The sequence below is a fragment of the Gymnoscopelus microlampas genome (assembly GCF_963454915.1).
Source record: "Gymnoscopelus microlampas genome assembly, chromosome: 5".
NCBI classification, from domain to species: Eukaryota; Metazoa; Chordata; class Actinopteri; order Myctophiformes; family Myctophidae; genus Gymnoscopelus; species Gymnoscopelus microlampas.
In genome coordinates this window covers 18,245,839-18,268,083 of record NC_139942.1, presented here as the reverse complement: position 1 = coordinate 18,268,083, position 22,245 = coordinate 18,245,839, and the positions used below count along the sequence as shown (strand labels likewise).

The following is a 22,245-nucleotide window of genomic DNA, read 5'->3' as shown; positions in this document are numbered from 1 at the left end:
TGGTATTCAAAATTGACTTGAGTAAATAAAGTACAAAAGTACAAAATGTTAAGAAATTGTTTTGAAAATAGCAGATCTACAAGCTCACAATGCCTTGCACCGCAAGGCATTGTGAGCTTGTAGATCTGCTATTTTCAAATGGCCGAAATGTATGGGGCTGAAGTTTTGTAATTACATGATGTAGTGGAGTAGAAGTAAAAGCGTAAATAAGTAATTGAAAAGTGTATAAGTTAAAAAATAAAAATAAAATATAAACTCAAAATTGTAGTACTTGAGTACACACGCACAAAACATTTATGAAAATGTTTGAGAACCACCAGCTGGTTTAAATATATATATTTTGGAAGCAAGCCTAAATAAAAAAGTAGAAATTAGAAACAAGCCCCAAAAACTACCAATATTTACAAGCAACTTCACAGAAAAACAAACCACAGTCGCTTATAATAAGCCGACATGGCAATACAGTTTGAGAGTAAAAAATGTCAGTTTGTCCTGTATTTACCGCGGCGTGGCGGTAGGGGGCGCTGTGGGCGCGAGCATGGAAGAATGTCAGGGAAAATCACACACGTGCTTCCGGTGTTTCTTCCTGTAAGACGAGACAACACGCATGAGAGGAGTACATACATACGTTTACAATCATTGTATTACTTTACAGTCATTCGAGTGAGTGAAAATGGTTCGCAAATTGAAATTCCACGAGCAGAAGCTCCTGAAAAAGGTGGACTTCATCAACTGGGAGGTAGACAACAACCTGCACGAGGTCAAAGTGTTGAGGAGGTATCACATCGAGAAGAGAGAGGACTACACCAAGTAAGAGAAACCTCTGTCTGTCTGTCTGTCTGTCTGTCTGTCTGGACAATCATTCTCTGTCTGTCTGTCTGTCTGTCTGTCTGTCTGTCTGTCTGCCTGCCTGCCTGTCTGCCTGTCTGTCTGTCTGTCTGTCTGTCTGTCTGTCTGTTAAAGTGTTGAGGAGGTATCACATCGAGAAGAGAGAGGACTACACCAAGCAAGAGAAACCCTTAGTTATTATTAGATTATTGGTTTACTTATGTATTACTTTATCATCAGATTACTATGTCTATGCATTTGATGTATTATTGATGTATGTTGTATTATCTTGTGTCCTTGTTTACTTTAAATCGCTCTGGATTAAGAGCGTCTGTTAAATGCCTAAACTGTCTGTCTGTCTGTCTGTCTGTCTGTCTGTCTGTCTGTCTGGACACTCATTCTCTGTCTGTCTGTCTGTCTGTCTGTCTGTCTGTCTGTCTGTCTGTCTGTCTGTCTGTCTGTCTGTCTGGACACTCATTCTCTGTCTGTCTGTCTGTCTGTCTGTCTGTCTGGACACTCATTCTCTGTCTGTCTGTTTTGTCAGTCAAAATCCTGCATTCAAAAAAAATATTTGAGTAAAAGTTCATTACAGTGAGTTCCAAACGTAAAAGCAATAACATGAATTGGTAATACATGAATTTACCATGAATGTGTTCATCATCACTTTAATGTTACAACTGGGTGGGCCTGATTAGAAGGACAATATCAGTCACCAGAAGCAGAGATGTGTGTTTTTAAATAAGTTGTGTTTAAATAGGAGGGGGGGGCATTTTTGATCTAATGAATATAATCTAAATATTGAAACAAGCAACTTAACTGTCTGGGGTGCACACAAAAGCCAGAGTACCGGTAGATGTCAAAATGACCCCAGAAGTGTTTTAAAGTGAATACCCATTAAGTGTTTGGTAATGTTGACATTATTCCAGGAAACTAGTCAAATGCAGTATAACAATGCAGTAACATTTGTTGATGTCTTGTTCTCTCTGTCCACGGCTTCAGGTACAATAAACTGAGTCGTAACATCAGAGACCTTGCCCAGAAGATCCGTGACCTGGATGAGAGAGATAGAGATGGTTTCAGAGCTCAGAGCACCTCTCAGCTCCTGGAGAAACTGTGAGTGTTTTTATCCTTGATTGTTTGGCTCTGAGTGGCAGACGCGATGTCCTAACTAACCATGAACCTTATTCCAGTCTCGTACTTGTAAGTCACTCTGCATAAGAGCGTCTGCGAAACGCCTAAAGTGTGTAAATTGTAATTGTATAACTTAAGCATAACCATACAAAGGAATATCCTCCTCTTTTGCAGTCTGAATTAAAGCAGAAACGGCACACCTCTGCTAAAATAAAGAAAGCAAGCTTTTAAATGGTGCTTGTTATGTTCTCGACATAAAATGTCATCAACGTTTTTTGTCCCATTTTTGTTTTGTACATCAGTTATATTATGACAATTCTAATGTTATACTAATAGCTCATTACTTGATTAATTGATTGAATACTTTATTAGTCAAAAACGTAAACTGTACGGAGGTACAGTAAACCGCTAAAAGGATAATTAATTCATGTTGCTTTGTTGTATATGAAATATTGCTGAGATTAAAACCAACATGATTGTTTCCTCTTCCAGGTACTGTATGGGTCTGATCCCCACCAAACAGAACCTGTCTCTCACAGAGAAAGTCACAGCTTCCTCATTCTGCAGGTAAAAAAAAAAGATCTCTTCCTGTCTAGTTGACATATCTTGTAAATTCTAGATAAAACCTTTAATTCTACCAGTCTGCAATCGAATGTTCTGATCTCAACCTCACCAACCTGAAAAGCTGAACAGATCTGTCGGTTAAATAAACGAATCCATTAGTCGACAAAATGAAGAATGTCTTAATTCAAGGACAGCCCTGTTCTCATCGCCTCCATAACCCTCTTCTCCATCTTTGCGTGTCTCAAACCATGTGACCCTCAGACGACGGCTGCCAGTCATCATGTTGACTCTGCGTATGGCTCAGAACCTGAAGACAGCCATTACCTTCATCGAACAGGGACGTATCCTTCACTACAGCATGGATTCAAGTTCCCAGTCGCAACGACTGATTTCACTCATTTGGTCGTTTAGTCGTTGAGATTTTATTTTTTATTTTTATTCAACACATTGGTTGTTGTTAATGTGCATGTTTTTGCACATTATTTTCTGTAGTGTTGTTGCTATGCCTTGAAGCTATAATGACTTTATCATGTTAGTTATTGTCTGTGTTTGAGGGGGAATTGTTTTGGTAGAAGTGTCCTTGACTCCATCTCAGATGTGCGTGTGGGGCCAGAGATTGTTACAGACCCAGCGTTCCTAGTCACAAGGTTGGTGCTACTACTGTTAGAGGTGCAACAGTTAATCGAACTCTACAAATTCTACAAATGCCTTCTAAATCAGTAGTTCTCTCACTTTCAAGATTTTTCCAAAAATGTTCAAAAATAGCAGATATACAAGCTGGCAGTGCGGCACGAAGTGAAACGCTGTGAGCTTGTACATCTGCTATTTTTGAATAGCCAACGCAAAAATTTAAAATGACACGGTTTCCCGGTTGTAAGGGGTTAAATTAAAATGTTATTTAAAATGTAATAAAATGATTGATTAAAAAGCGATCCCTAGTTTGGGCATGTCATTCTAGGGGGGAAAGTGATACTAGCTGATCTACAAGCTGGTGACGCGTTGTGAGCTTGTAGATCTGCTATTTGCACTATTTTTGCACGACACAGTTGTGCTACAAAGTCAAATAACACTGGTGGTTAATATATTCTTTGATATGATAAAACTATTTTATATAACATGTGCGCTTCTCGATTAATCAAATATGTAATCGATATAATAACCGATAGTTGCAGCCCTACTACTGTTTGCTGTTGTCTGGTTTAAAAATTGCAGCATTTTAGAATCCTTTGAGCTTGTTGAATCTAGACCCAACATATTGGTTTGTCATTCTTTCTCAGAAATATGGAAGACTTTGTTACGTGGGTGGACTCCTCCAAGATCAAACAGCATGTCATGAATTACAATGAAGAGGTAAGTAGCATTTGTATGCAGGGGAGGACCGAGAACAGAAATCTGTTTATATTTCATAGTAGCCGCATATTTATCCAAATCACATCTCATCAATCAAATATCTAAATAATAATGTACTTTGAGTATGCAGCCAGAAGTTCGGAACAGCTAATCAGTCACGTTTATTAACTACCTTAAACCTGGTGTCCCTACACGTATTGGGCATGTCACTATTGGTTAAAGTGTTCAGAATACATTCTATTTTCTCGCATAACACCATCGTAAGATAAGGCAGAAAATAGGGCTTAAGTGGTTAAAGAAATACAAACTAAATGCAACCATTATACTCAACAGAATCTGTTAAATGTTAGTCCTATTTGACCAAACCACTCCGTTCCAGTAATAAAACCATTGATAACTGGCAAACTTCCAGTTTACTGCCACTCAGTAAGGGCATTTTGTTTGCTACCCTTCCAAATGATCTGTGGCTATCGAGGGGATTTTCAGTGGTTGATTGGGAAATATGTAGAGACCCCAAGATGCAACCACTGTAATTCTTAAACTGTGATAAATGGATTGCTTTTGGCTTTCATCAGAATCTTTCTCACAGTGTGGGATTACAATTGTCACAGCCAAATGACCCCAGTGCATGATATTAATCATCTGCTCCATAGCTCTCATTGTTAAGGACTCTGACTCTCAGATAAATATGTGCGCAATAGATTTACATCAGTATTTCTGGAGGTGGTTTCATTCTACAGTTAGGGTTAGGGGAACAGTTTTGTAGAATTGTTTGAAAGTATTTGACATCTTGTTAACCATTTAAGCCCTGTTCAAAAACTTAGAGGACTTACTTAGAAGAAAAATAGAAGATTACAAGCGGTTAAATGAATCTGTATTATTTTACGGTTAAAGGTGGTGCCCGTGTCCACATTTTCTAAATCTAGAAAGCTGTATGGTTAATATTAGTGACTTCAAAAGCTGTATGTTTTTTCTTTACAGAGGGATGACTTTGACCTGGTGGTGTAGTTCTGTCATCGTGGTATGTTCCCTTCATCACCCCTGAGGAGGAGGAGGACAGGAGTTCAGGGGAAGAGGTGGTTTGAATGTTGAAGAAGTGGACCAGAGCATCGCAGGTTTTGAACTCTGTGTCAACTGGGAAAATTCAGTGGAGGAATTTACAGAGAACTGCACTCTCCAACTTCTGCAACTACTATTTGAAATTCCACGTGGACAAAGGACTGTACAGCCCGTATTTAGACTGAACATATATTTTGTAATATTAAAATGTATAAACTCTTGTTCATAGTAACTTGGAAGAAACACATCAGTAGGATTTAACGCTGCCTTAACGAGCAATCACAACCACAGCCTGCACTCAGTGACTGAACAGTGACCACTGACCACGTTTCCAGACCCATTAAGACATGAGGCCGGTTCCACAAATGCCTTCTAAATCAGTAGTTCTCACACTTTTTCGTGCCAAGGACCCCCAAAATGATATGTATTTGGCCGCGGACCCCCAACTGAAAATGTTTTGTGCCAGGGACCCCCAGAAGAGAAGATGTGTTTATAAATGATTCAACATTTTTCAACGCAAGATTTTGCTAAAAAGTAAAACAATAGCAGATGTACAAGCTCGCAGTGCGGCACTATTTTTGAATAGCCAACGCTAAAATCTAAAATGACGGATGCTTTCCCGGTTTTAATGGGTTAAAAGCCACCTGTGTTTTGATGCCAAACGAAACTAGTCTGGGACCAGCATCATTGAAAAAGTGTTGTGGAAAGGAAAGCATGAGTGAATGTTTGGGTTCTGTCTCATTTCAGATGTTTTTTGATCGGTGTACCGGTGAGAATGGTTTAATAAAGAATCTGATGTTGTGCAGCGCCAGGGAATAGACAATGCCACTCTTGATTGAAGATGCTGTTCTCATTTTTGTCTTATCTGGTGAAAGCTACATGGCAGAATCATATTTAGCCAGTTGCCTGCTTTAAAAGGGCATGAATGACCATTCTGACTACAGATTGATTTTTTCATAGAAGTGATTCCACTGAGATGTGATTACTGTACATTGGTTTTCAAGGAATTTGTTTAAATCAATACATGTACACCATCATCAAGTATCTTAGTAACCTTTCTCATTGAAAGTTCTTGTTCTCCACAAACTTTTAAACGAAGGAAGGAGCGAACACCAGCATTGCAGAGGTGCCGCCCACAGTGAAAAGATCAAAGTTAAAAAGAACAAAGCAGTCACAACTCAAAGCCACGACGCAAAGTGAGTTTTAATAAAGATACTGACATTTTGACTAAAGTTGGTCTTGCATATAGGAATTAGAAAATCAAAACAGTTGTTTGATAATTAAAACTCACTCAGCATTATGGCTATAAGTTGTGGTACTGCTTTTGTATTTTTACTTGGTTATGGTTTTACCCAATTAACTCAAAGTGTCAAGCTATTTATCTGATGAAAATACTGTGGTTGAATACTTCTAATCTATCAATGTTAAGTTTCCTAATGGGAATTTGCTTTGCAGTGTATGATTTTATTTAACGTTAACAGAATAACATATCACTGTTGAAGAGACCGCCAACAGTGGTGTTGGGTTATGAAAGAGGAATGAGTTACGACAAGTGTGGTTTGCATAAAATATCCTAGAAAACTATTTCTTGAAATGGGTGGGAACCCTAGATGATCTATCAACTCCTTGTAGGATGACTGAGCTCTTATCCACTAGCCATTATGTTCTTTAAATAAAAGTAAACAATCTAGGCATCAGCATCCGGCTGTACCCTCGTGGAATTTCCCAGGGTGTTCAGTCGCCTTTGTTGATCCACTCACAATGGCTGTACACGGGTGGGACACACGTTCCTGGGGCAAGTGTCTTCTTGCATGTTCACAGAGGATAGAGGAAAATGCAAAACCTTGACACTAAAGCCGGATTTATACTTTGTTGCACACTAGTGTTGGCATGCCATAAATAGCACATATACAAGCTCACAACCCGTCACATTCATGACTGGTGTTGAGCTTGTAGATCTGCTATTTGCTGAGCACGCAACCAAGTATAAAACAGGCTTAAGAAATGTTCACAGGTGTGCCCACAATTCTACTGTAGCTGTGAGCCTTGTGTATAAAACACTGTTGGTTATGTATCAGTGATTACAGTGTCATAAAAGTCGATACAATAGACACATCAATGCAGAAATTGGTAAATATATAATCTTGTTATTAACAAATGTCTTACAATTGTAAACATTTTAGGGTAAGACGAACACTTTTAAGACAATTGCACATGGATAGATGGATTTCCCTTCACTAGGAAAGTTATGAAAGAACCCCTTATACCACAGTGTAAACACGAGAATTTCTCAAACCCTCACCCCTCACTTTTCTAAGAAATGGAACTATGCTACCATTACAACTGCACATAGACATGTTGCAGTGTCTGTTTTCACATACAGGTAAATCCAGTCATAGATCAGTGGCTCAGTATATACTATGTAACTCGCTGCTGGAAAAGGAATCTACTCATTAGGGATGCACGATTATTCGATCGATATCGGCCTTCAAAATGAAATAACAGTATGGAACCAATATCAAAATAATATAGCAGTTTTAGCCAATATTCTATTTTACAATATTTATGTTTGAATGTGAATCTAAAAAAGCCTTTTGAGGGGATTAATGTTGCCGATTCACGGGAAAGCTTTCAAAAATTGTCAACGGGTTGGAAAAATGTTATGTAAAAACACTACATTGAAGTATTTTGAACTAGTATGTGCATCAGTACACCAAATAAATCAGGTAATAATAATGCACCATTTTTAGAATCTGCATCTGCACCCAGAATCAGTTACTGTAGAACAGATGTACGGCAAATCCTACAGAAAATTTGATTTGACCATGCAATTAATCCAATATCGGCTCAAATGTCAATATCGTGCATCCCTAATAGATACTCATAACAGACAAACTACATTAATGTCCCTCTTTAAAAAGGCACCCATTTAGGAACTGTGGGCTTGCTGGGTAACAAAGTTAGCAGGAACAGGTTTAAATGTTTGGTTTTTCCCCCTCTTCACAGTCCATCAGAGCCACCAGAAACGCACGTAGATGATGAGTGTGATGATGAAGAGGCCGCCGGCAGCCACCTTGGCGTAAGTAGATCGCGTGTTGAGGTACTTGGCGTCGCTGCGGTACTTCTTTGATAGGCTGGTCAGGTTGCTGGCTTTTGTGTCCAAGGCTGAGCGAAATGTACAAGCATATGAGGGCAAGTGTTGGACATTATCTGCTATGTACAATATAGCAATGCAATATATGAAATATCTACCATGGTGTATCTTAATGCTAAGGAAAGTACTACTGAGACAGTCATTTTATTTAAAGGACAACTTCACCCATTTTCAACCCATCTTTATAATCATTGGTCCTCACTAATGATGAGGACCAATGATGATAAAATGGTATAATTTCTTTCTACCCTTTCTATCTCATAGGAGGGCAGTGGACACTTCAGAAACCCGCCTACCAGTGACGTCATCATTAGGTAGGTTTCTTTTCTTTTTTTTTCAAACAAGATTTAAAAAATGTCTTATTAACACGGATTTCTGAACTGTCCACAGCCCTCCTCTGAGACACAGACAGGGAGCATTGGTGCATGAGCATTAGTGAGGACCAATTACTGTACATGAAGATAGGTTGAAAATAGCTGAAGTCGTCCTTTAAGGATTTCTCTGATGTAGGATGTCTAAAAGGAGACATGGCCTGGTCTGATGTAATGTTGGTTGATCTATGCACTATGCACTCCTGGTAATATTCATGTAGGGAAGGTGCGTAGAACAAAAAGGTAACATGTTGAAGAATGAAACTGTCCTGCACACTAACTGTAACTTGAAAATGTAATGCAACAGCAATCTGCAATCTGTCATAGACCTCAATCAAGTGTCCTATTTTTGGGAAGTTTGCAAAACAAAAACATACATTGATTGACGCTTCACTGCGTCATTGGGGCGCTGAAAAAGGTTGAAGCCAGCTCAACCGATCTGCAAGCTCGCATCGCGACGCGTTGTGAGCTTGTAGATCTGCTATTTTCAAATAGCCTATGTATAAAACACGGCTAAAGTGGTTAATGTATGTTTGTATGTATCTGAAAAGTAATTAGTAACTAAAGTTTTCAAATAATTGTAGTGGAGTAAAAGTACAATATTTGCCTCTGAGATGTAGTGGAGTGGAAGTAAAAGTATTGGAAATTGGAAAGACTCAAGTAAAGTAGAAATACCTCAAAACCTTTACCTTTAGTAAGTACAGTACTTAAGTAAATGTACTTAGTTACTTTCCACCATTGGTCAGCCGTCAGTTTGTGGCTTCATGACGCTGCTGTCACCACTAATGTGAAAGCAGCTTTACGGGTCTGTAACTCATGGAGAGTACAAATGGACCCTTCCGATCCTTTGTTTTACCAGAAGTCTTATGGGATGGGAGTCCGTGGGCCTGATGCATATCAAACTGGGGTCCTTGATCTTAAAAAGGTTGAGGACCACTGTTTTTACAGGACAGTCTTGGACATACGGTAATAATGATGTGATGCACTTACCAGACAGAGCCTCCCCGCGTTGCAGAACCTCCTCTATGTTGGCCACCATGATTCTCTGGACGTCCTGTAGCTCTGTGTTGATGCTGCCAAAGTTCCTCCTGGCCCTGCTGTCGATGTACGCCTTCTTTGTCTTCTGGATGTACGTATCTAGAACACATGATGTGTGACGCTAGCTCAAAGTCTGTGCCATTTACAGTAGTGTTGAATTTGACAGCACATTTTGATTTCGTTTTAGTCATAGTCTTTTGAATAAAATTCCATTTAGTTTTAGTCATATTTTAGTCATCTGAAATGTTTTAGTTTTTGTCGAGTTTTAGTCGACTAAATATCATAAGATTTTAGTCGACTAAATCTACAGTTGATTTAGTCGACTAAAATGTATGTTGGCGGTGCCTCGATAGCGTGGTAATGACTGATTTTACACTTGGTTGCATGCTGAAAATAGCAGATCTACAAGCTCACAGCGCGTCGCGCTGCGACGCGTTGTGAGCTTGTAGATCTGCTATTTTCAGAGCACAACACCCGAGCGTAACCAAACATAAAATTAATGATGATTTAGTTCTAATGGATCTCTTCTCCACTAGTCCCTCCCTTACATTTTAGTCTAGTTTTTATTTGTTGAAGAAAATGGTCAATATATTTAGTCTTAGTTTTAGTCTGACTCACCTGCCAGTGAGGAGCCCCACCAGGAGGACGTAGAGCCTTCATCCTACTCCTTCCGCCCAACACTCCCCGCTGACAGATGCCGCCCCAGCCCGTGGGATTACATATACAGATACTCTCCCCGCCCGGCTTCCCTCCCCCAAACACGGGCCAATTGTGTTCGCATAGACGCCAGACAAAGCCGCATGCACCACTGTGGATTCCAACCCACAACCTCAAGGACTTTACCACTGCGCCACCCGAGGGCCTCTGTCCAGTTTTCAAGGTTGTATATGTAAAGTGAACACACTGATGCTGAAATACTTAATGAGTGCTTCCTCTCCAGTATGTTGTCATTTTTTCTATACCGTGTGTGTGTGTGTGTGTGTGTGTGTGTGTGTGTGTGTGTGTGTGTGTGTGTGTGTGTGTGTGTGTGTGTGTGTATATATATATATATATATACATACATACACACGCACACACACACACACACACACACACGAAAAACTATTAAAATGGACGATATCTCTTACCAAACTCAATGAAGGAGTATGGACGTGATACTGTAGGCACCCTCCTTCCATACTGGTCATGGAACTCAGTTTGAAGCTCCTCCAGGTATCCAAAGGACATCTTCTTAGGAAATGTTGCTTCACATAAGGTCAGGTAGCACACACCATTTTCTATCAAATAACTGAAAATAAACAGAAAGACAAAAATAAAAAAAACACCGGTGTGTGATAGCAGTGTGAGCGGCTATTTTCACACCGTTGTGCAATGAAGTATAAAATAGGGCTCAAGTGGTTCATCAATTCGTTGATCTATAAAAAAAGAAAGTAACAATAAATAAAAAAACAACGCTTCTCAATGATTCAATTAATCGCAAGATTTATCGATTAATCGATTAATCGATAATAAAAGAATAATACTGCCAAAGCCGTAATGCCAACCCCCAGTATCACCAAACGTGGGGGTGACAGGGTATTTTTCAGTTGCTGACCCCTCCCTGTGAAATACACTACCTCCCCACATCAAAGATAACCCCCACTCTCCCATACTTCACAACCGCCCGCAAAACTCACCTCTTTTTTACCTAATAAAAGTTTATTTCTCTTTACTTCCCTCCATTCTTTTAACTACAGTCACGACACGTCCCGCCCTAGTACGCACGAATAGGCAAAGCGAATCAATCGATGGTCTACCCATGTGGGTGTAACATTCTGTTGATTAATCATGTGACTTGGTACTGTCTTAGATGACGCAACTCAGGCTCCAGCACTGTAATTTAACAGTGGCTAATGTCCTTATCTGAAAGCAGATCAACTCTCTCAACACTCTCATGTGACATGATGTACAAAGTCCCCTGGTTTCAATAGTGTAGTCACAGCTGTAGCTTCTTAGAATTGCATATATGTGTACTTCTTATGGCTGAATATCCTGAAACATTCTGAAAATAAGATTACAGGGCCTAGAGGGCCACATGTGCAGGTAACATGCCAATACAAACGCCACCGTTACATCATAATAATGGATTATTCTACAATTGTTTACCTGGTATCTTAGTTTATGTACAGAATTGTGTTTACAGTAGATAGCATTTGGCTCCTTTTCGTGGCTCAGGAGCTTGAACAATTAATATTCGGAATCTCATTTTCATTGTTGCGGGTCTCTGCATTACAATGCATACACATACTGTATACCAGTGGTTCCCAAACAAGTAAATATCCCATTTTGATTTACATTTGCTATGTTTAAATCATTATTTCAAAAATATTTTCAAAAATGTTCAAAAAACGAAACGAAACAAAATTCTTGTTTTTTTTTAAGTTAAATATATTTGGAAATTCTGATATTTTCTTTTTTTTAAATGGCATGATGAAACAGGGCATTAATCATAATTTAAAAAAAAGTTGAAATGTGGAGATACAAGGTTTCTGCCCAAAAGCGACGACATGGGAGTGTGTGTTTGTGCTAGACAAGTGTTGACTTACTGAAAGGCCATGTGTCCACTAGCCTCCAGCGTGCAGCGGCTGGGACTCTGCTCATTGAGTTTACGGAACAGCTGTTTGGCTTGAGTCTGGTAATGCTGCAGGTCTCTGCCTGACTGAAACAATATGGAGGTGGAAGAGACACATCATTAGTCATGGGGTGCAAGTCCAACAATTAATCAAACTAATCGATTTAGTCAATTATAAAAAGAATACCGATAATCAGTAATTTAATAAACTAATCTATTAATTATCGATGACTATTTAGGGGAAGGCATAGGTGAACATTTACAAAACCTAAAACAAATATAGTGAAAATAGCAGAACACGGCAAAGTATGAAATATGACTTAAAGCCGCACTAAGTCACTTTCCTCTTCTACCCTGGATTTGAACCCGGTTTCCTGCGCAAGTGCTGATATTTTTATCATTGAACTAATAGAGACGGCCTGCTTGCTCAGGGGATAAATTGGATCTTGGCCATCAGGTCAAAATCTGTGTCAGATCCTGTGTCTAGGTGAGACATGACCTTTGACACAATCTAAATGTCTCAATAGAAGAGCAGGAAGACAAAATACAACAACCATCCCAATTGTATAAGTTCTATTGTATTAACATACTCTACCATACAGATTGGACAAAATTACATTTTATTCATTAAAAAGAATTACATAGTGCCACTTTAAGTGGTTAACTGATACATTGATATACAGTACATTTTGTATGTATATAAAAATGTGCTTTGACGATTATTTGATGAATCAAAAAAGTTATCAATAGAATAATCTCTAAGAAATGTTTTACTTAAGTAAAAGTATCAATACTGCAATGTAGAATTACTCTGTTACAAGTAAAAGTCCAGAATTCAAAATTCTCTTAAGTAAAGGTACAAAAGTATTGGTATCAAAATATACTCAAAGTACAAAAGTAGAAAGTACTCATTATGCAGAATGTCCCATTTCACATGTTTTCAAATGTATAGAATATATTATTTTATTTTTGGGGAAATTGGTAGAACTACAAGCTAACAAACTATGTGTTGTAACAATAATCAAAATCTACAAAGTAACTTAAGTTTTCAAATAATTGTAGTGGAGTAAAAAGTACAATATTGAGATGTGGAGTAGAAGTAAAAGTACTGAAAAATTGAAATACTCCATTAAAGTAAAAACAGTTCAAAATTGTACTTGAGTAAATGTACGTAATTACTTTCCACCACTGCACAAATCGAGGACACAAATAAAGTCATTTCAAACGTCAGCTGTCACCATCATAATAACATTATTTATTGAATATTCCTACCTGTTCATCCTCTTGCATGGATGCAGCCAGCGGCAGACCGTCCGCCACACGGGCGATCATTGTAAGAAAAACCATGTTGGTTGTTTTAATGTTTTAATGGAACAGAAAAGTATGTTTTTAAAAGTTAAGACTTGTAGAAAATGTTGTTCATCTGAGAGATGAATGAGTTGGCCCGGAAGCCGGAAGTCAAGGGTGCGTCGTGGAATTTGATCCGACCGGAAACATGGCTCTGGTTAATAACACACTGCAGCTTTGTTGCAGAGACGGAAATGTCATCATGGCAAAACGATATAGATATTATTAAATATTACGCCATTCGTTTGACACAAATAACATAACGAATTTTACTTTTTTATTTTTTCATTTAAAATACATGAAACTATAATAATAATAAAAAATATTATTATTATTGTTATTATCATCATTATTTGTTATTATTTTCATTATTATTATTATTATTATTATTATTATTATTATTATTATTATTATTATACTGTCTTTAATCGTTCCTTTTGTCTACATTTAAAACTGTGAAATTCACCAGAGCTGTGTCCCTCCCCCAAAGCGCTTGTAGATCTGTTCTTTTCTTTTTTGTGCCAGCGCGACACCGTCGTATGTGGTGGAAAGTAACTAAGTACATTTACTCAAGTACTGTATTTAAGTTGAGGTACTTGATTATTTCCAATTCTCAGCATTTTTACACATTTGAAAACCTGTGAAATGGGACATTCTGCACAATGAGTACTTTCTTCTTTAGGACTTTAAGTACATTTTGATACCAATACTTTTGTACTTTTTACTCAAGTACATTTTTAATACCAAAGATGGCTTGTACAGTACTTGTAACAGAGTATTTCTAACATCGCATTTGCAGTATCGATACTTTTACTTAAGTAAAAAACGATTGAGTACTTTTTTTTCCACCACTGAGGCAGGCTAGCCTAGAGATTATGGAGCAGACAGACAGACCGTCGGTGCTCCACTGCTCATGTCTGGGTGGTAAATTGAACGGTCCAGATGCAGAATAAAGGCTCTATGGTCCATCGTCTCTTTATCAAGCCGCTCTTCAATTAACAACAATTAACACAAGACACAGATCGGACTGATATGGACACATTCTGTACGACATGGTAATATATGATCATCATTATTATTATAATACACTGTGTTGATTTCATCTATTGTCTCAGTCTATTATGATATCATGGCCCGGCTTCTGATCGTGGAATAATGGCTGCATTTTGACCCAATATTCTTCACCGTTTTTTATTGTTTGTGAGGAATAAATAGACTCAGAACCCGTTGTAACCTTCATTTATATTAACTGGATGCTTTATTTCCCTTGTTCTGATATTATTACGCCGTGATGATTGATATTTGCTGCAATAAAACGGATGCAGATTTGTTTATGCTCCTAATTTCTTATTATAGCCTATTTTGAATATGATAACCCAGGCCTAAAATAGTCCGAAATAGACCACTAATGTAAAAAAAATATATATGTTATTATTGTTATTATTATTATTATTATTATTATTATTATTATTATTATTATTATTTATTATTCATTATTATTATTTTATTATTTCATTCTTATAAACTAGAAACTACTTATTTTTAAATATAATAACCCAGGCCTAAAATAGTAGGAAATAGACCACTAAATGTAACAACATTTTAAGGATGCATCATTATTATTATGACTGTGAGATCAGCTGACATCTGCAGCTGGACTCACACACTGTCCAAACCCTCAGTGTTCCACGGGTCCATTTGGTTCCATTTGTACTCTCCCCGGAGTTAAAGGCACACTCCGGGGTTTGACAGTGGCAGCTGCGCTGCTCGACTCGCCCCAGGACTGGTGCATATGTAATGTGCTTTAGATCAGGGCTCTCCAACGTTTCTCAGACCAAGGACCCCTTAGCTGAGAGGGAGATGAAGCAGGGACCCCCACTACTACATATTGTGATAGAGATTAGATCAAATTAGATCTTATTTCCCTCTACACCAAACCTCTTTGCCAAAAATAGCAGATCTACAAGCTCACATTGTGTGCTTGTAGATCGGCTATTTTTGGCTAATGTTCCCCTCACTCCCCTCAGAATCCTATCGCACAACGATTTGGAGGACCCCCTGTAGTAGCTCTGAGGACCCCCGAGGGGTCCCAGACCCCCTGTTGAAGACCCATGGCTTAGATCATTTCCCAACCAGCCTACACATCATCATAGTCTAAATAATAAACCACATATTTAAGTCTAAAATGATGCACTCAAGGCCACGTTTTAATCCCCTGACTGACACAGAAAAACAACCATTAATTAGGCTTATAACAGTGAGTCTCAACCTTTTAGATTTCAAGGACCCCCCCTCTCTGCCTGGGACCCCCAAATCCTCAGTGCTTAAGGGGTCTGTAAACTCTGAGAGTGTACAGATGGAACCAAATGCACCCGTAAGACCCTTACGTGTCATTTTGGACCCCTGGGTGGTCCCCATGCCTGACGTTGAGAACCAGTGAATTGTGACAACAAAAACAAGCCGGCATGTTGTTGTTGTTGTTGACGCTGCAGGTTGGCATGCTGGCATCGAGCCTGAAAGGCCTATTGTGTGCAGAGGTGGTGCAGCTGGCACCATGGTGTGTTGTGATTGGTGGTCTGATTCCCCCCCAGGCCAGCGGATCATTTGATTCGTTCATTGGCAAAAAAAAAAGCAAAAACAATCTGTTCTGTTCTGTGGCCCCCAGCTGGGTGTATAGGGATGGATTAAGGATGATATGGACTAAATCAAATGATATATATATATACATTTTTGACCAAATACCCCAAAAATCTACGATATTGTGGGGATGACTAGGGCTTTCACACAAGATTTCACATCATATATATTTTTTATGAATAGGCCTAATCATCACTTATGCCTATATAATTATATTAAATGGATAAACATCCCAGATTTAATGTAATTTTAAACTGTGATGTTGTTGAATTTGCACCGTATTGCATTACTCGACAACACTGCAAATGAGTTTAATTACTCAGTGTAATTTCGAGAATAAATAAATCTTGAATGAATGAATGAATAAAGACAAATAATAGAATGGGGCGACAGTGGCTCAGGACATAGAGTGGCAAGGTTCCCAGTTCGATCCCCGGCTCTCCCCCTGAGTTAGTGTCGAAGTGTCCTTGAGCAAGACGCTGAAGCCCTAACTGCTCCTGTCATGATGAGCAGGTTGGTGCCTTGCATGGTTTCCTCCGCCGTTGGTGTGTGTAAGTGGATCAATGTAATTCAACATTGTAAAGCGCTTTGGGTAAAGGCGCTGTATAAATGCACCATTTACCATTTTATAACAGCTAGAACAGTCAGGTAAGCAGTGGTGTAAAGTAACTAAGTACATTTACTCAAGTACTGTACTTAAGTACAATTTTGAGGTACTTTTACTATAATGGAGTATTTCCAATTGTCTATACTTTTACTTCTACTCCACTATAAAAGGCAAAGGCTATAAGAGGCTAAATATTGTACTTTTACTCCAGTGCAATAATTTGAAAACTTTAGTTACTAGTTACTTTTTCAGATATAAATTATTACATTATAAAACATACATTAACCACTTTAGCCTTATTTTATACCTAGGCTATTTGAAAATAGCCGATCTACAAGCTCACAACGCGTCGCATCGCGACGCGTTGTGAGCTTGTAGATCTGCTATTTTCAAACATTTTAGTACTTTTACTTTTGGTACTTTAAGTACATTTTGATACCAATGCAGTTGTACTTTTACCCAAGTCAATTTTGAATTCCGGACTTTTTACTTATAACAGAGTACTTCTACATTGCAGTATTGATACTTTTACTTAGGAAAAACATTTGAGTACTTTTCCCACCACTGCAGCTACAGTATAGGTTCAGAAAATGACACCGTGCGTGTTTTTTTGTCCTCGACACCTCCAGGTGGGCCTGTGATGCTCGGGGGTGAGCAGAGCGGCTGACATGGGCTGCACCTCGGCCAAGCAGGTGTCTGCGGTGCCCAACGGAGGAGGAGAGGAGGCCCGCGGGAAAGCCTACAGCAACGGAGACCTCCTCTCTGGTAAGTCTCTATTCATCTAATTGTAGCGCCCGGGGTTCGAACCCGGGTCTCCATGGTGGAATGCCAACCTCTTAACCACTAAGTCAAAGGGATAATAACCCTATCGCTCGGGGGAGAGATTAGACTTTCAGGCCATCAGGGGTTGTGAACCACTCTGTTACATATTGTAATGATGATAGCCTACGCTGTGAAATCTTGAGCGTTCGTTTTCTTCAAGGTAGGGTAAGTGATTTACATTGGTTAAAAATAAGTGTTAAATAGCTCTATATTCTGATAGTACTCATTGCTATAGAGTGTTTGTTCAGTAAAAGGAGTCTCCCATGTCTCTCCAGTTCTTTATTAAACAGAAAATGCATGTTCAGTGCTCTCTCCTGATTGGCTTAAATGTTGTCACCTACCTGAAAATGTACTATATTCTGTTTACTAAAGAGCTGGAGAGACCCCTGTGACCGAACAAACAACAGCAATTGTATTGCTGTTGTTGTTGTTGTTGTTGTTGTTGTTATGTTATTGTTGTTTTCTTTTCTTTTCTTTGTTTGGTTAATGTTGTTTTTGTCTGTTCAATATTTTTGTCTGAAATGTATGAATTCTGTATTTTGTCATTTATGGACCCCTTGGAAATTAGATGGTTCATCTCAAGGGGTTATTACCAATAAGGAATTTCAATCATTTCACTCAGAGAGTGTACAAATGGAACCAAATGGACCATTTGTTTCCATTTGTACGTTGGCTGGCTTAAATTAACTTTGAAGGTAACTGTGTATCATTGCCAGATAAGCATTAAAAAGGCTAAATTGACCTGGCTTTACCATGTTTTTGTTTGCTTGTTCAGTGCATGTTGTGTAGTCCAATTTGACTTTTGGTTGAGGAAACAGCTTTTCTATGACTGAACTGAACTAATGTGTACAGGACCTATTGCCATGACAGTATAGTTGGATATGATGCTGCAAGTAAAGATCATATAATGTATGGCAACGTCTAAGCCTTACATTGGTTTCCAGCAGCCACTGCTGAATTCATAGATTCATCACATCACAAAGGGAGATCCAGAGTGACCTGAAAAGTGCAAGATCAGAGTAAATGGCATGAACCCTAGTCATCCAATAACAGGGTAAATGGTGAAGTAAATAGAGGGCAAACAAAAGTAACTAGGATACCAGGTAAACATCAAACCTACAGCATCTGTCTAACAGCATTCTTAGCATGTGTGGTCTGGTCAAACAGTATATGTCAGTATGCAAATACGCAAACAGTGTGCATCTAAAATAACATCAAACATATGTGCCAGCTCTTTATGGAGGACTTGAAGGTAACAATAGGGCTAAAGGACTCAAAACTTGCCAAGTAATCCAATCCCCCAAACTGCTGCAGTATAGAAATGAGTTATTTCCCATACAGCCTTTTCAATCTGCGTGGTACTGCTACCTGGAATAACTGTGTGCATCACTAACCTTAGAAAAGGAATTGACTAGATATTTGGGTACCATCTTGTTAACAATCCTGTGGACCGTACACATGTCATCTCAATGTGATACGATCTCCTCCACTCTGAGACACGTGAGGCTTATAAAATGAGCAGGGAGAAGACAGTGATGTGACCTGTGTGCTAATTGTTGAGGATTTAGAGATGCTAGTGTACCAGGCATAATCAAAATGGACATTGCAATTCTACATTTTGTCACCACAGTCTGCACTGACTCTGCTATAGCTTTTGCTGTCAATCCCTCCATCTCTTTCCCTCTGTGTGTGTGAATGAGAGAGAGAGATGCTGTGTTAATTATAGAGGTAGAAGTCGAGAATTTGAGCACATATAGAGTGTCCTGTCCACTCCACTGTCAGGTGTTAACAGAGACATGTTGTTCTCTTCCTCTTTGTGTGGCAGATGAATACAAGATGAAAGGAGTGGAGAGAGTGAAGTACATCAATGGAGAAGAGGGAGGAGGAGGAGATAGCCAAGACACCACGGTGCGTGATCATTCTTTTTGTTCATTTCTCTTTATCATGCCGTTACTTTCCCCCGCATCTGCTGTACTCTGTATGTGTGTGTGTGTGTGTGTGCGTGTGGAGAAGGGTGGACACTGAAAAATGCAGGCTAAAAATCTCTCTCTCACACACACACACACACACACACACACACACACACACACACACACACACACATACACACACACACACACACACACACACACACACACAGACAGACAGACAGACAGACAGACCGACAGACAGAAGTCTCTGTCGAACTGACAAAAATAACAGACCCCCCCCCCCCTCTCGTCGACAGTTGTCTTACGAGTATAAAATAGCCGTTACATCTTTGTCCATTGGTGTCTTACAGGAGAAAAGTGCCCTGCTCGGCAAAGGCGAGAACACAGATGACACAGGACCAGATGGCAATGAAAAGACCCAGTAAGTATCAATGTCTGTTGTCCTTCCGTTGTCATTTCAGCATCAGTGTCATCAATACATAAGCCACATGAACCCTATTCTTCCATCCCTATTTTGGGCATGTCATAATAGGCGAACATTTGCAGAAAATAGCAGATCTTCAAGTGCAAGCTCCCACAGTTGTGAGCTTGTAGATCGGCTCTGAAAAGATTTTGCGCCAGGGATCGTATGCCTGTGTCATGCGCTGAAAATATTCGATCTACAAGCTCACAATGAGTCACGATGCAACACATTGTTGGCTTGTAGATCGGTTGTCTTGATGAATTGAATTTATAGGACCACAATGGAAACAAGCCCTTAAGGCTTTGTGTTATCCTTTTAGCATCATTGTATAATCGTACCACTGTACTTTTTGCAAACTGTTGATAAAGTATTGAGTCAATCAATCAAAATGTTTTCAGCACAAATTAAGCATAACATTTCCAGTGTAACGCAACTGAACATTTGGTCCTTCCAGCAGTTTCCACTCATCAGAGAGCCAGCAGGAATTCTTCAGAATGTTGGATGAGAAGATTGCAAAGGTAAGACACACAACTCACTCTATGCAGCATCAAGTATAGTTGAAAAAAAAAAACAGTAATATGCATTTTATGCCATAAAAACATCCCTCACTAAATGCCACATACTACATGCAGCCTGGTGTCGTGATTAGTGTTGTTTAGTTTAGAACTTGGGGACAGTGACAGAAAGTAACTAAAGTACTGTACTTAATTTTGAGGTACTTTTACTTTACCTAAAGCATTTTCGTTTTTTGATCTTACACTTTTACTTCACTACATCTCAGGGGCGAAATGTTGTACTACGTTTATTTGAAAACTTTAGTTAGTTACTTTTTAGATTTAGATTATTAATACAAAACATACATTAGATGGTGCATGATGTATTATAATAGTTTAAGCTACCTAGCACCATAATGCCAATGGTGTGATATTATCATGTTTTCTTTTGTAAGATTTGTACTGGTTCACTTGTCGCTTTTACACTTCTACTGTTGCTTCCACTCTACTAAAGGGGCAGGACTACTGCTCGGAGGAGGACGATATGACATAACACTGTGGCTGCGTGTCCTCACGTCCGTCCCCGTGTGAGAGGAAATGATGCTATGGACGGACTCCACCATATGAAACCATGTTTGTGCGGCGGGTTGGGGTGGGATTGCTTTTTTTCTTTTTTTTATGCTGTCCCATGCACATGACTGAGACGACTAGGCTACCGACTTGAATCAAGCACCTTTTTTTGCCCGTTCACTCGAGTCCCCTTCCGCTCAGTTACTCTTCTTCATAATCAGGCTGTTCCCATGGAATACTCTTCGTCAAGCTCGAAGCCGTCTGTGTCTGTGACTTGTCGAGAATCTCCCAAGTGACCAGTTCTATTCTATGTTTACCTCCTGCCTGAAGACGGACATCAGTGAACAGTGTTCCAACACACCGTTTGAACAGAATTCCTCTGATAATAACATTGTTTTAACAGCAACCCCAATGTGTTGTCTACGTCCTGTCATCTCCTGACTGGATAGCGGCTGAATGGCAGGTTGGACACGTCACTGAGACTTCCCATAAAGGTGTTGGAAACACTAGGACTGTTGCAGACGTACAAACGGATGATCGAATATTCAACAGTGCTCTATGACAGCACTGAACAAAAAAAAAATGAAAGTACAGTATGCCTCCACCTGCAGCTTTATGAATATTTCCTCCTCAAACAAACCTCTGCAACATCGGTATTAGGAGACTTCCTTACATTCCAAGACACTTTCTGGACAGTATATACAATTTTTCTACAGTATGTTGGCCATACAGTACAGCGTGTGTCTTGTCTGTCTATTTACAGTATGTAATGATGTAGGGTATTCGTGTTGAATAAGGCTCAGGGTTGAAGTGTTCTAGTCAATGTCTCATTTAGTCTATCCTCTACTCCTCACTACTTATTACTATACATTATTGCACCGATACATTGGTACATAAATACACACATGCACATACAAGACAGGGTTGCAGATGTTTCCTGTTTGAGTATCTGTTCCTTTAGTGATATTTACTCTACAAGGGACTATAACACTGTAAAAGCTGCGTATTAGTCGGATTCTGTATTGATCTCACAAGTATTTATGTCTCGTCATCGTGTTTATTTGTTCGATTTTGTTATGTTACATTTTTGTTTTTCCAGTAAAATAAAAGACATTAAAATAAAACAAGTGTTTTCAGGGAAGTCAAATCAACAACTGACTGCTCTCTGATATTTTAACCAGAGATGACAACCAGAGATGACAAGCATTTTAAGTCATCATTAACTATTAACCGGGAACATGTTAGTTGTAACTGAATCACTTTTAAGT

At 39.0% G+C, this 22,245-nt stretch overlaps 3 protein-coding genes across 3 annotated transcripts; 2 read left to right on the top strand and 1 right to left on the bottom strand.

Annotated features, from left to right (window-relative positions):
• Positions 1 to 582: 582 nt before the first annotated feature.
• imp3 (IMP U3 small nucleolar ribonucleoprotein 3) lies at positions 583 to 5,755 on the top strand. Its single transcript, XM_084058771.1, has 7 exons — positions 583 to 810; positions 1,828 to 1,941; positions 2,452 to 2,526; positions 2,785 to 2,864; positions 3,119 to 3,170; positions 3,801 to 3,873; positions 4,855 to 5,755. The coding sequence occupies exons 1-7, from the start codon at positions 674 to 676 to the stop codon at positions 4,879 to 4,881; spliced, it is 558 nt and encodes a 185-aa protein (XP_083914897.1). The 5' UTR covers positions 583 to 673; the 3' UTR covers positions 4,882 to 5,755.
• Positions 5,756 to 7,063: 1,308 nt separating this feature from the next.
• Positions 7,064 to 13,554, bottom strand: LOC311046459 (vesicle-trafficking protein SEC22b-B-like). Its single transcript, XM_084058770.1, has 5 exons — positions 13,379 to 13,554; positions 12,081 to 12,193; positions 10,623 to 10,783; positions 9,448 to 9,594; positions 7,064 to 8,097 (listed from the first exon to the last, which is right to left on the bottom strand). The coding sequence occupies exons 1-5, from the start codon at positions 13,451 to 13,453 to the stop codon at positions 7,943 to 7,945; spliced, it is 651 nt and encodes a 216-aa protein (XP_083914896.1). The 5' UTR covers positions 13,454 to 13,554; the 3' UTR covers positions 7,064 to 7,942.
• Positions 13,555 to 17,365: 3,811 nt separating this feature from the next.
• On the top strand, positions 17,366 to 21,028 carry LOC311046463 (uncharacterized protein C1orf21 homolog; the record flags this gene model as incomplete). The annotated part of the gene is made up of 5 exons (XM_084058776.1): positions 17,366 to 17,462; positions 19,345 to 19,427; positions 19,801 to 19,871; positions 20,368 to 20,431; positions 20,922 to 21,028. 5 exons carry the CDS (start codon positions 17,366 to 17,368, stop codon positions 20,958 to 20,960), a joined length of 354 nt encoding a protein of 117 aa, XP_083914902.1. The 3' UTR covers positions 20,961 to 21,028.
• Between the last annotated feature and the right edge of the window lie 1,217 nt (positions 21,029 to 22,245).